Consider the following 13,636-nt stretch of genomic DNA (forward strand, 5'->3'; position numbering starts at 1 on the left):
AGTCTCAAAGAACTCTTCTTCTGGGAAACGAAAACCATCCTGGAGTAAAAACCCCTTTCCCACTTGGGTGGGTGGAAAATGCTGAATGGTGCCTTGATCTTAAAGGGACTGAAAACTTCTGAGAAATGAGAGAACTGGTCTGGAGGAGGTTGTGAAATACCTAAAAAGGGGGAAGGGGCTTCCATAACATGAAATGCCCCTGATAAATGATAAGACAGCAACCAAGAATCGGAGGTGATCTGTTGCCAGTTTGGGAGAGTCAGAGAAAGGCAGAGGCAGAAGAGGTCCTGACCAAGAGGGAGAGAAAGCAAAATGTTAAAAAGAGACAGGCTTGTCCTGAATGTAAAGCTTCTGAGATGCAGGAGTCTGAGTAGACCTAGCAGGAGGAATACCCCTAGCTCCCTTTCCTAACTTTGGAAGTTTGATGAGTCTACCAATGGACAAAAGCAGATTTAAAAAGGTAATTCCTCTGAAAATATGTTTGAGTTCCTGCATGACCGTATCCTGGAGGGACTTGAATAGGTGAGCCACATCTTTTCCAAAATGATGTTTATCCAAAGGTGCACCCAAAAGTTTGGCTTTAATATCATCATAAAAACCTGAAGATGAAACCAAGAATAATGTCTCAACACAGAACCCGAGGCAGAAGCCTTGGAAAAGGCAAGAGCAGCATCATAACTGCATTGTATGGAGTGATGAGCAACCTGGGAACTGGATCCAAGCAGGGAAAGAGCCGAAGCTTTCTTTTCAGAATCAGAAAGATCAGGCACAACCCTAGCTACCTGAGAAAGGAGAAGCAAAACATACCTGGTCATATGGGTTTGATAATTAATAACCCAAAATGTCCAGGTAGCAGCAGTACACACATTTTTGCCTAATCTTTCCATAGCTCTGTTGTCCTTATTAGAAAGAAGGAGCTTAGTGGAGGTCAAAAGTTTAGAAGTCGTATTAGTTGAGACCGAAACTAAAGATGGATCAGTAGAAGGACACAAACAAAAACTTGCAATACTCAGGCACCTTGTAAAACCTATCAGGTTTCTTAGAGGCCAGGGGCTGAGAGTCTGGAACTACAGAAGCAGCAGAAAATACATTTAAAAGAGCTACCAAAAATTGAGGAACTGCAGGTGTCCTAGATGACTCCATTTGTAAAAGCTCAAATTACCTCTTTTGGATGTCAGAGACCTGACCTGGGAGCAATGGTTTACTATCATTATGTCAATTCATAGGCAGTCGAGTAGGGATATGGTAGATGCACCTTTGTGAATGTTGGAATACCAAATTCTGGCATACCCAACACAAATACTGAACATTGAAACTCTCCACCACTCTGGACCCAGGAACAAGTGTTACCATGGTTCCAGAAGGGGGCAAGATAGGACAGTCAGGAATGTCAGTATTCGACATTCTGCCCTTTGAGATGTAGAACATCGCATAGGTGGATTCAACCACCTGTGAGATGATGGATTCACTTCACTACAAGATTGCACGTCACTACACTAACAGGAGTTATGTTGTAGTATAGCAAGTTAGACGGGAACCTTATTATAAGGTTACAACAGGCAGTCATGAAACACGCAATTGTATGCTTGATATTTTGTTCTGTGGAGTGCGATCTTGGAGTTGATATGTTTAAGTAACAGGGGGTGTGGGAGGGGGCTTGCCCCCCTGCTCATACTTGGTGGAAAGTAATATGGTTTGTCTTGTCTGTTTCTCTGTATCCTTGCACTGGAATATAGTCAGTATTTGTATCCTGTGTGTTTTCAGTCTTCTGAGATTCAGTCTTTTGAGTTTTCATTTTTTTGGGCTTTCAAGATTTTGGGAGTCAGTCTTATGGGATTCAAGATTGTGGGCTTTCAGTCTTCTGAAGTGAATCCGAGATGATATAATAGTAAACCGGAAGCAACCCCATTTAAAGTACTGCATCATGCAAAAAACTGTATCCCCAAAGGATTTTTCTTACAAGGGGGAATATGAGCTTAATGAATCTGCTTCTTTCAGCTATAGTTTAGGGTTGAAGGGATTAGAGAGGACTAACCTAGAGAATCTAAGTCATCATCTTAGGAATGTGGTTCCCTTGTCCCCTTAATAGGAGTGGAAGACCTGTGTGGATCAGGGATTGATATCCCTTGAGGAAGCTTGAAGGCCATCAAGGCATTGAACAAGCATTGGGGAAAATCCTGCCATTCATGCTGGAGATCTTTAGCAACAGGGGTAATATGCTTTGTCTTTTCTTTTTTCTTAAGAAGGATATCTGCCCTAACATCACCCCTGGCTAACTCCTAAGTTTCTACCTTCCTTATTTTTCAATCTACACCCCATCCCACTTTATCCATAACTTATGTAAAACAAATAGTCTGCCATTCACTGCTCTCCCCCCTTACAAATTTCCTAGGTTAACTCCCCCAATACCACTTTCACCCACTCTCTCCTCCCTCACCTTCTCTACCTACCCACCTCTTTTTCTTCCTCACCATTCCTATACCAACTTCTACTAACCAAACTAAATCCTACTCTCTCCTCCTACTTTCTGGAATATTTTTAACTCTTGTCCATCTGTGTTAGTTGCTATTCTGTAGTCGTGACCATCCTGATATAAGCCTATTTAGATGGAAACATTTCACCATTCGAAGATGAAGTCGGTATATTAATATACAAGATGCTTTGATTCCTCAATATGTAAAATAACCCATCCTTTAACCCTTGTATGTAAAATAATCCATCCTTTAATCCTGGGGAAATCTGGAATTATAACTTATGCCCTTTCTATGAATATTTCCCAATATAAATTTTGTAATGTTACTATTACAGTTATTCTCTTGTACATTTTGTATACTTGCAGCAAAAACACAAAATGAATGGCAAGACACTGCTATGAAAAAATCTTCTTCTTTAATAAAACAATAAAATCCAAATGGTGCAGACAATTAAGATGAACAAAACTCCACAATTTAAATCTGTAAGCAACCAATCAAAGTTCAATACACTTCTTTTTGTAAGGCAGGTTTTAAAGGCACAACCTCATTTAAACCTGGATATCTGTGTGATGACAACATAATAATCCATTTTGTCTCAAGTGTTTCTGTAAGTAATTTTATATCTCCCCCTCTAATACCTAGTTTCACATTTACAATGGCCTTGAACAGGAATGTATGTATTTTGTATACTTGTATTGCCTTATCTACATTGTATCGGTGGATCATTCTTGCATTATTGATTTATTGTTAGAAGTTAAGCATTCTGGAGCTTTTCTCCCGGGGCTTCTGCTGAAAATGGGCTCTGTTCCCAGTCAGACTTTCCCAGTAAATACATTTTAAATAAATAAATAACAACCCTCAGAGAGATCCAATAAGTGCACCAGGAATCTCCTCCCATAATAAGATTTGAGAAATTCCCCCTTGACCCATGGAAATAATCAGGCATAATCCCACTCAACATCTGGAGCAGACATTTGAAAAGCCTCTGAGGACGTGCAACAACTCAGATCCATTCAGTCCTCCAATGGGGTCGCGGCAGAGGAATCCAGTGCAAGCACTGGACTGTCATCACGGCCTCCACTAGCTTCCAAAGAGATCTGATCGAGGCTGGACAGCAATAGGATCAAGTCTAGACTTCTTTACCTTCTTCTTAGATGTATTCCCAAGGTATATGGAGAGAGAAGGTAAGTGACTACAGAAGGTCTTGGGGACAAGATGTTTGACAGATAAAGCACTGTATATGGCCAAAAAAGACAATGGTCATGATGATCTTTATGGGGAATCTGCTCCAACACAGACATTTTCACTTCTTGGATGACATGAACACAAACAAGCAACAAAAAAGAAAAAAAAATAAAGCAACTCCAACAGGGGACTTACTTGGTAACTAACTCAGGAGAAGGGCATTTAGAGTGATATTTGATAATATCATTCAGATTGGTAGCAAAGAAGTTCAAAGTATTGCAACCGGACATCATCTTTATGCACTATGCCTTGGGGGGAAGTAAGTGTGTGACATACGGCACCTAGAAAAACTAAAAGCTTTGCTATACTGGCCAGATGTTGGGCTAGCCTTAGTAGGAGAGCCATTCAGTGATGAATATTGCAACAGTGTTATAGGAGGACATCTAAAGACACATTTGAATCTGCAAAGCAGGGTGAAATACTTGACCAGAAATAATTATGCTTTAGAGGGGGGTTGAAAATGTTGACGTAAAATATGTATTCACTAGGAAGGTGTCTTTAAAGAGACCACAAAAGGAATAATCCCGAAAGCATGATTAGCGATCACAGGAATCAAAGAACTTTCTAGAAGAGACCTTTGACAAGGTTCACCAAGACATACATAGCTTCATAGGTAGTTACTAGAATTGAAGTCCAGAGGATCATTAAGTAGCCTAGCCCAAACAGTAAGCAAATGCTGAGGGACTAAACCCTACATCACAGTAACTACAGCTAACAGCCTTAACCATTTGTGTCAAATGCCAGATGAAGTGCAGAGTCTCTGTATCCTGGCTGTAATTTGTCAAAAACAATGAAAAGTTCATTCCAGGGACACTAGGTGTGCTAATTTAGATGGAAGGGAATTTTCTTATGCTGTTTATCTGTCTCCCAAGTCAAGATGTGTAGGATGACTGTGGAAGGTCAAAGAAGTGTATTTATGGTCTTCTGGATGTATGAATATTCTAGTATACAAGAGAAAGCTATCATTTTCAGGTTAGTGGGAGCTTCCCAGTGCTAATACCACAGTGTTCTAAATGTCACAGATGCTTGCCGGATATGTAAATAACTTTATAACAGGTGTCTTAGAAAACTTGAGGGAGGTAATGGACAGTAACATAACATTTGTTATGCAGGGCTAGATGTTACTGCTGCTGATGGCAATGTGCTGGTAAAACAGCAGAGATGCACAACCAAAATCTTCATCCAACTGTCACGAACATTTATTATATCCAACCTTTTTGGGATTAAAACTGACTTCCATACATTGAAATTAGGCCGAAGTCTGTGTTACCAGGCAAAGTGGACCTGAAATCATCTTTGTTAGGACAAAATATGCCACTGTACAGAAGATTACTCTTGAAGCAAACAAAATTGCTTAAAAAAATAAATAAATAAATAAAAACAGTACAAAAGTAGTCCTAAAATTTCAACCCCTGGGAAAGGATGTATCCCTGCAATCAGCTGTTTTTAGTAATGCATGGAAACCAACTTGATGGAGGCCATGAAAGAGGCCATTTAATGATCTTGATAAGGGAATCTCAGTCCTTTGTGGTAAGTTAAAAAGAAAGAAAAGGAAGGTACACTATATACTCCTGTAGGAGAAATTTCTGGAATATATAATGGCCTTGACAGTGCACTCTCTCTAATTATACCCTTTTCAGAACTTACAACTAGTGACCCTAGACATAACATTTTACAGATAATCTGTGTTATTCTTTGGTTGAGGCAACAAATTGTATGAAGACTTGATACATTTTCAAAATATGCATTTTCAAGTGCTGGAAAAAGTTGTTAATGGTACAAGGGCTGCTGATACGTGACAATGAAAACATTTTGGAATAGAAGGATTTATCAGTAGCAAGTTAGGTGTGTTGCCTGAAGACCGCCAGGTCAACAAAAGCCACAAATTTTAAGCATATGTGAAAAGTAAAAATCCTTAAAACATTAAGCCTGAATTCATAAAAGGCTTACAGCAATACAGAAATCTTACCTTGGAAGGTTTCCACACTGAATTAAGCTTTTGCACTGCGGAGACCTCTCCAGTCTCTGAGGTTCCCCTTAAAATTGCATGCTATGTGGCAGCCTGGGGAACATCTAATGCTAATTAGCGATGTGCTTTCCTCTGGAAATGCCTGCAGCTCTTAATCTGCTTGTCTGAATAATTCAGAGAATTGCTTAAACAAGTAAAACTTGACACTAGGAGGAAAAGTGAAGGTCATAAAAAGACGGTGGTCACCCATTCACTCACTATGGGAGTTCTCAAGGTGGAGGTAACTTAAAAAAAAAACAGTGTGGGTGGAGGTGTGTGTGTGGACATTTGTCTGTGGGGGCACAAATGAGAAGGATTGTGTGCGTGTCTGTGTATGTGTTGTTTTATGGGTGAATACTTCAGTGACCATGAGCAAGCATTTGGGGGATATTTTTATGAATGAGTTGATGTGCGTGTGTGGGGGTGCTCACACACATCTACAGGGGTGCCTTTGCTTATCAAATTCATGAGCTACTAGAAAGAACACTAGCAAAGTCAGGTCTGACAGGCAGTGTAGTGTTCAAACATTTAATAAAGAGTCTTGTAATTTTCATTGCAGTGATCCATGATTTTCAATGGGAATTTCTCTCCACTGCTCTAACTGACCAACCCACATTGGGCAATTAACACAGGAGAAGAAAAATTCCCTGAATCCCAGAGAAGGACTGTAAAGTCCATAAAAAATATTAACGATGATATCTTTGATAAATATAAGATATAACTCTTAAAGAGTTTAAAAAGTTGTTTATTAAAATTATTTTTGGGAGGGGGAGTGAAATTTTAATACATTTATTCCTGCAACTAAAGGTGATACAGTTTTATACAAGTTTTTATTTGTCAAGCAAATTTCATGCTTAATCTTTTAAGAAGTGGATGTACACAGTTATTAAAATCTGATAAAGTTTTGTGAAGGGAATAACAAAACCTCGTGTTTGTGGATTAAAGTGCAGACAATAACTATTTTTGTTCATCAGTATTCAGGTACTCAGGGGGAATGTTTCCAAGTTTATTGAATAGATGGAATCAGGTCCATTTTGCCTGTAATGCCATCTTATGACTAGCTAGTTTAATCAGTGTTTTATTTTTTTTTCATAAAGAATTATATCTAGAGAACAGATGTTGGGGCGTCTCTTTGCATTTTGTGTGAAAAACATGTGAAGTCACTTAAGTAAACAGGGACTGCAGTCAATATTTTGCCATCTTTTTTAAACTTTTTTTCCGTTTTAGTTAAAAGAAAATTTGGGATTGGGGGGGTGTTTTATTTTATTTACTTTTTTGTCAAAGAATATCTAAAGAACAGACATTTGGAGTGTCTGTGCATTTTATTGTGAACAGCATGTGAAGTCACTTAAATAAATAGGAAATGTAGTCCATGTTTTGCTTTCTTTTCTAAACTTTTTTGTTTTTAGTTAAATAAAATTTAGGATTGGCAGATTGGTTTTGGTGGGTTGGAATGTTGTTTTTGCTAACTTAGAAAGTTAACAGAACTTGTTTTGCATTAGCATGCTTTTATGATGAGTACAAAGTCTGAAACTCAAGTGTCTGCCATTGTATACTAACTTCAGTCCTCAAGGATTTTCCAGAGAACCAAAACTTTTATGAGAACTAGATTAAAAATGTGAGGTAAAAATCAGTTGAGAGGTATGTGAACCAACCAAGGATGAAGGCAAATATTAACAGTGCACCAAAAGTGTAGATAAACAAAACAATACCGACAACCAGAAATGTTGTGATCAGGGCCTAGGCAAGGAATACAGTAAGAATGAAAGTCCTTATGAGGTATTTGCTTTCCACAAGAAATACAATTATTTACTTTTTCTGTCATCGGTCTGAAGCAAGAAAAAAAGTTTCCTCAATGGGGTACTTAGCTTTATTGAAGACTTCGGATCTGAAATTCGAACAGGAAAATCTCAAAGAGTCGGCCAACTGGCACTTGTGGACTGCTTCTGCTTCGGGCACCGCGCGACAAGAAACACTGAAGAAAACGACGTCGACTGCTTCTTTTATACCCCTGATGACCTGACGTCAGGGAAGGGGCAACAGCAGCTGACGCAGGACCCAAGACTTTGGAATTCAGGCCGACTGAGGGCAACCTGCCAGCAGGATTACCCAAATGTAATGACTGCAACAGTGAAACACGAAGAACATCAATATCATCTTGGTGAAGCAAATAAATGCTTTCATCACAACTTTTATTTAGAACCCATTTGCCAGGGTATATGGATTTACCTAAATTAGTCAAACTGATTAAACTTTGATGTTGCTAACACTGGCACATTAACATAAACAAAAATAGCTTAAATGCTTTTGCACAGTCTCAGAGGAATAATCTCAGAGCAAGCAAACTTTAAATCATGTTTTTTTTTTTTTTTGCAGGGGGCAAGCCCACCTATACCCTCCACAACCAACCTCCTAGAATTAAGTAGTTACACCTTAAGTTTGGTGTCGAGCTTTCTTTTCTTTTTTTTTTGTGCTACTGCTACATTGGTATTTATGCCAGTCTGTCACTGCCTAAAAATTCTGGAAGGCGAGGATAACGTTTTAGCCAATATCTGAAACCCCAAGGGGAAGAGATGCAGACTATCCTTGACAAAGAAATGTGGTCCGTTAACCATGTCCTTCAAGGTGGTAGATGCTGGATTCCCTTGGGGTGACACCAGAAAATAAGGCAATTATTAAAATCAATCATTTTCTCTTCATATTGTGGCATCATCCTTTGTGAAGGTACACTGCTACTCATTGCAAGGCACGTACATGTATGTGACACATATGCAGACAAAACCATAATGTCTCTTTTCATATAGTCCAGTGAGGTATGCCTCAGGCATTTACATTTATAATCATACTAGTACCTGTGGTGTAGTGACTTGAGCATATATATGATACCGCAAATCCTGGCTCCAGACAGAAAACTAACTGTTATCTTCTCCTTGTCCAGGTCTATATTAGATACTCAAACTTTTAAAAGTTCGACTCTCATATGATCTACACAATATGAACGAACTTTCAAAAGTTTGAATACCTAATAAAAAAAATAAACAACAAAAAAACCTACCTGAATGTTTTAAGCAGGGGGGCAAGCCCGCCTGCACCCCCCACACCCTCCACTCTTTAGATAGACCAACTCCAAGATCGCACTACAGTGCAGTAAATGAAAATCTTCTCTACGGAGATCTCCGTTAAAACCTTTGAGCTTTCAAAAGTTCGTTCATATGGTGTCGACCAAATCAGAGTCGAACTTCTAAAAGTTTGTTCTTTGGATATAGGCCCTCCTTGTCCAGCCTAGTGAGAGACATATGTGTGTGTCATACAACAGAAACCCACACATGAATTGGCCCACAAATGCACATATTTATAACATGATAAAATGAAGTATTTAGGAGTATGGATTAAAAAAGATTCAGTTATGGCAGCTAAGGATATGTGGGAAGGGGCTAAAAAAGATAATGCAAAAACGGAGAAACTGGAAGCTCTTGTCTATGGAAAGGGATGGCAAGATACAAGCAGTAAAAAAATGTTTTTAGTCTCTAATTTCATACAAGGATCAAGCATATTTTTGTCAACCAGAGAAGTAGTTGTGTATAGTAATTATTAGAGAGTTGAAAGAGTTGAAGGATTTTATTTGGGAGAGGAAGGGTGCAAACGTCCAGTGGTATAAGATGAGCCTCCCAACAGAACAAGGAGGTTTAGGAATACTGATTTGAAGGGATATTTTAGAGCTATGCAGTTAAGGCTCTTTTATATAACACAGACAGAAAACTAAAACTCAAAGTAGAAAGGGATGATGATAAAGAAGGGGTGGTAATTTAAGAAAGAAGGAAGGAATGGGATTTTTAGACAAATTCTTAAAGAGAATAACAGCACTCATACAGAATATGACATTGATAAAATAAGAAAAGTATATTAAGAAGCAAGCCAACATGGACATGGAGAAGAGGATTCTTTCAATATGGAGGACTGCAATTAGGAGTTCAGGGAATAGATAAAGGGGGTTGGAATTTATTGGAGGAAGATGGCAAAGCAACCAAGGTATTGGGAACAAATAATTAGAGAAGGAAAGGTAACAGAATGGGAAGAGGCCAAGAAGACATTTGGACTGCAAGATAGTGACTGCTTTCCCTATCAGAGATTGATATCAGAGTATAATCAAAGAGAAGGGATAGGGACATCCTAAATGAAAGACCTGGACTGGTTGAGTTTTTAGCTGAATCTAGAACAGAAGCTGCTGTTAAAAAGAGGGATAAGTACAGCATATCAAATATTGCACAATAACTATGGGAATCGATCAGAAATTGGGAAGTGAGATTAGATATGTAATTCATAAAAACACCCAAATATGCAACAAAATCTGGAAGATTTAAGATTTTTGCCTGGAGACATTTGCATAGATACTATTATACATTAAGGAGACTCCAAAGAATTTTTCCTCAGGTAGGTGGCAAATGTTGGAGGTGTGACGGAAAAGCAAGAGGCAATTGAGAACATATGTTTTGGGAATGTAATGAGTTGGAAGACTTTAAAAGTTTCCTACAGAGTACTTTGTCAGGAACACTGAATGAGCAAACAAATGTAACTATAGAAATTATTTCTTGTGCTGAGAAGTGTAATTCTGCTGGCTGCCAAAAAAGCAGTTACTAGAAAATGGAAATCAAAATCTAAAGCAACTATACCTGAAGTAGTGAATATTGCAAAAGAAGTTAAAAAAATAGAAGTGGAATCTTCAGAAAAGGATAGAATGAATTGCATCGAAAAATATAGAAATTGTGGGAATAATAAATGCAGAAAAATGTTTTGGAAGAGAAATGAAGTTTAAGAGAAGGCAGAAACTGAATAATTTATGTTACTTAGATGATATAATATCTAACAATATATGGGATGTATAATGTTTGTAAATATGAACTTGTTAATACGGTTTGATTACTTTTACATAAATGTAAGTTTGCCTCTGTCACAAATAATAATTCAGTAAAGGTGTTTAAAAAAGAGTTGCCTATTATCACTCTTTCTCTGTATTTCTATTTTGTCCTTATGCATTTACATGGGCTCCCTTTATTTCATTTTATTCTAAGACGGGCATGGCTGAACAAGGGCCTTAATGGTCAATTTCACACACACACACACACACACACACACACACACACACACACACACACACACACACACACACACACACACACACACACCTCTTAAATAAATAAATAAATCAACCAACCAGACAGAAAGATAACTAAAGTGAAATATTTAATTAGCATGATTGGAACAAAAATAATTGCCACTCAAAGAATCCAAAAATGACAGATGCTCTCTGCCAAGATGAATGGATTAAACAAAAGGTCAAGGCCACACTTTTTGCTGTGTCATACACATACACATGAGGCGCATATACCACAGAGTGAAATAACGTGATGTGACAAACACAAAGACCATTACAAAAAAAGTCTAGGTCATAAAGAGTTGTGAAATTATCTCCACATAAGTTCAGTGAAGTTATAGTCATGGTTAACGACAAAAGTATTCATTATGAAAATGCTATATCCATCTTTACATTTACAAGACTTCTGAAAGGAAAGCTAGCAGTATAAAATAGTCACACTAATGAAAATTTAAAAATGTACACACTTAGTCCCTGGGCAAACGTGATGTATACACGTGAAACATACTGATACATCAAAGTGCAATATACATTTCTTTGAAATAAGTAATACTGTCTTTCAGGATCTAGACAATAAATCCAGCAAGCAGCAACAAGACAGGTGCATAATACAAAGTGATGCTTAACCTTTAAGTGCTAGTTGACTACTGTGATAGAGCAATTAGAAAATTAGGTCCTGATATGCATGGAAAACCTGTGACAGAACACTTACTGGTGTATCACAAGCTGTCTTGTGTGCAGTGCAAAGAAATACCACATAATGGCTCATCACACATGGAAAAGCTGCATTGGGTAGCTATCTCTGTAATACCCTAAAGGAACTGTGAGCTTTTCTACACACACAAGCCTCACCAATGGAGCACAGCATACTAACCTGCTATCAATGTGCTTGAATATTTAATTAACCTTTTCAGGAGTCTCCCTCCCAAACAGAAACATAAAAGTTACTAGATACATTCTGAAACACTATAACACAGTATTAAAAACTGTTTTGCAGAGTTTAGTAAATGCCACATGCTCCATCTGTAACACTGAAGGAGCTCTCCTGAAGATTTTGGGCTAGCAATGTGAATGGGCAAATGCAAGTCAACGGCACTGGTTGCACATGGCCTTCAACCTGCAAACTGTAAGGCTTTCATAGTGCAGCCTGCATTGTACAGAACATTACTAGTTAATTAAAATCCCAGCAATGTGCAAACAAAAGTTAGTCAGCTCTGGGAGGTACAGAGGGAATGAGCCTCAGATGGAGTCCCTGGTTAAAATAATGACAGTTGCTACTACAGGAGCTTGTGTGGTGACAGTCAGTGATCAGGGATCAGGTCAGCAATTCAAGAAGAAGGTTAGTAAGAGACACCCGACTCTGGTGAGGCACAATACCTTTTACAGGGCAAGAAGGCAACACTGCACATATGTACAGGGATCAGTATCATTGGCATGTCAATATTCATGCAGAACACATGGCAGGGAATGACGACAACGACGTACTGTAGTACCCCCTTGTCTTAGGTGTCACACATGTATTAGGCCTTGTTTGGCATCTATAGGCCAATAGGAAAATAAGGGAGGGAGACCTAAGAAAAGGACTTCAATTCACAAAGAATGATGGTCCACAATCGTTCATTTCCCATCACATATACATCAACCAACAGCAAGTTGGGGAGAGACAACATGTGGGTTGATAGAGCAAGTAAGGGGACAGGGAGAGATGCCAACTGCTGCTGCTTAAGGTTTGACTCCATGACATCAAATCAGCCTTTTACGAACATGACAGATGACACCTGTCAAATCCAGCCAGAATTTCAAAGAACGACTGTAAATATGCTTAAGGACAAGCATCAAAGTCTTCACCTACCTTTTTCATGCAGCTGGGTATTCAAATGGCCTCGAAGAAATTCTGCTGGGGAAAAACATTAAGAAATAGCTAAAATTATGAGTCAGAATTGAGACTATTTACTGTTCAATAATAACCTGGCAACTTTGTTTTTTGTTTGTATGATTTTTTTTTTTTTTAATTCACAAGGATCTTTAATATTCTTGTAAATACAAATCACTTATCTACCACATTAAAATAAAAAATACTAAAAATGAATTTCATTAAAAAAAACACGATTACTTTCTATACTATGAAAAAATAACATGTTCAATGACACAGTTCATGACATGGGTGCTAAAAAAAAGATGCAGGAAAACATGGCAAAAACAATATCAACAAATATTTAGCTTGATCCAGCTATTTTGAAGACATACAAAGTGCCGTACTGTAGTCAACCTGTGTCACTTAGCCATACTCGAGGCTGTAATAACGAGCAATAAATAAAGATTTTCACACTGAGCTGATCGAAGGAAGGACACTGAGGAAACTCGGAGCTATAATATATAATATTAAGTATCCTGTTTTTTGTTTATTTTGTTCTTTATTTCTTTGTTATTTATAGCACTTTGTGTACTGTGTATTTTTCTAGCTAGTTTCACTATGTGTGAGCTATTAACTGGAAATTGTCCACTTTTATTAAGCATCTGTTGGGTTGTTTGTTTCTGATAACTTGTTGCAGTTAAACTCTTTTTTTCTAGAGGATCCTTTAGCTGTTTAAAACTTTCATTTAAAGGCTCACTGCTGCTTTTCAGCTGTGAGAAACATTTCTGCAGTTGTTCTAAGTAGTGGGGATATTTGTAGCATTTCCATATTCAGGCTTGTATTTGGGCCTAGTGTTTGTGGAGGCGGTGTGTCTGAGCACATATTCAGGGACATCTTGGTTT

The 13,636-nt window shown here is 38.1% G+C and overlaps 1 protein-coding gene across 5 annotated transcripts in view; it reads right to left on the reverse strand.

Annotated features, from left to right (window-relative positions):
* The window catches only part of KLF8 (Kruppel like factor 8), a 695,632-nt gene that overhangs the window by 209,724 nt on the left and 472,272 nt on the right, over positions 1–13,636 (reverse strand). For 3 of the 5 annotated variants that reach the window (XM_044057423.1, XM_044057424.1, XM_044057427.1), the window contains one exon: positions 12,732–12,776. The exons of 1 other annotated variant lie outside the window; for it this stretch is intronic. In XM_044057423.1, the coding sequence (XP_043913358.1) occupies positions 12,732–12,776 (45 nt within the window). The remainder of the gene's footprint in view (positions 1–12,731; positions 12,777–13,636) is intronic. One more of the 5 variants, XM_044057425.1, reaches the window with a different exon arrangement.

This window comes from Protopterus annectens, chromosome 15.part0, assembly GCF_019279795.1.
Source record: "Protopterus annectens isolate FY-2018-M chromosome 15.part0, PAN1.0, whole genome shotgun sequence".
NCBI classification, from domain to species: Eukaryota; Metazoa; Chordata; order Ceratodontiformes; family Protopteridae; genus Protopterus; species Protopterus annectens.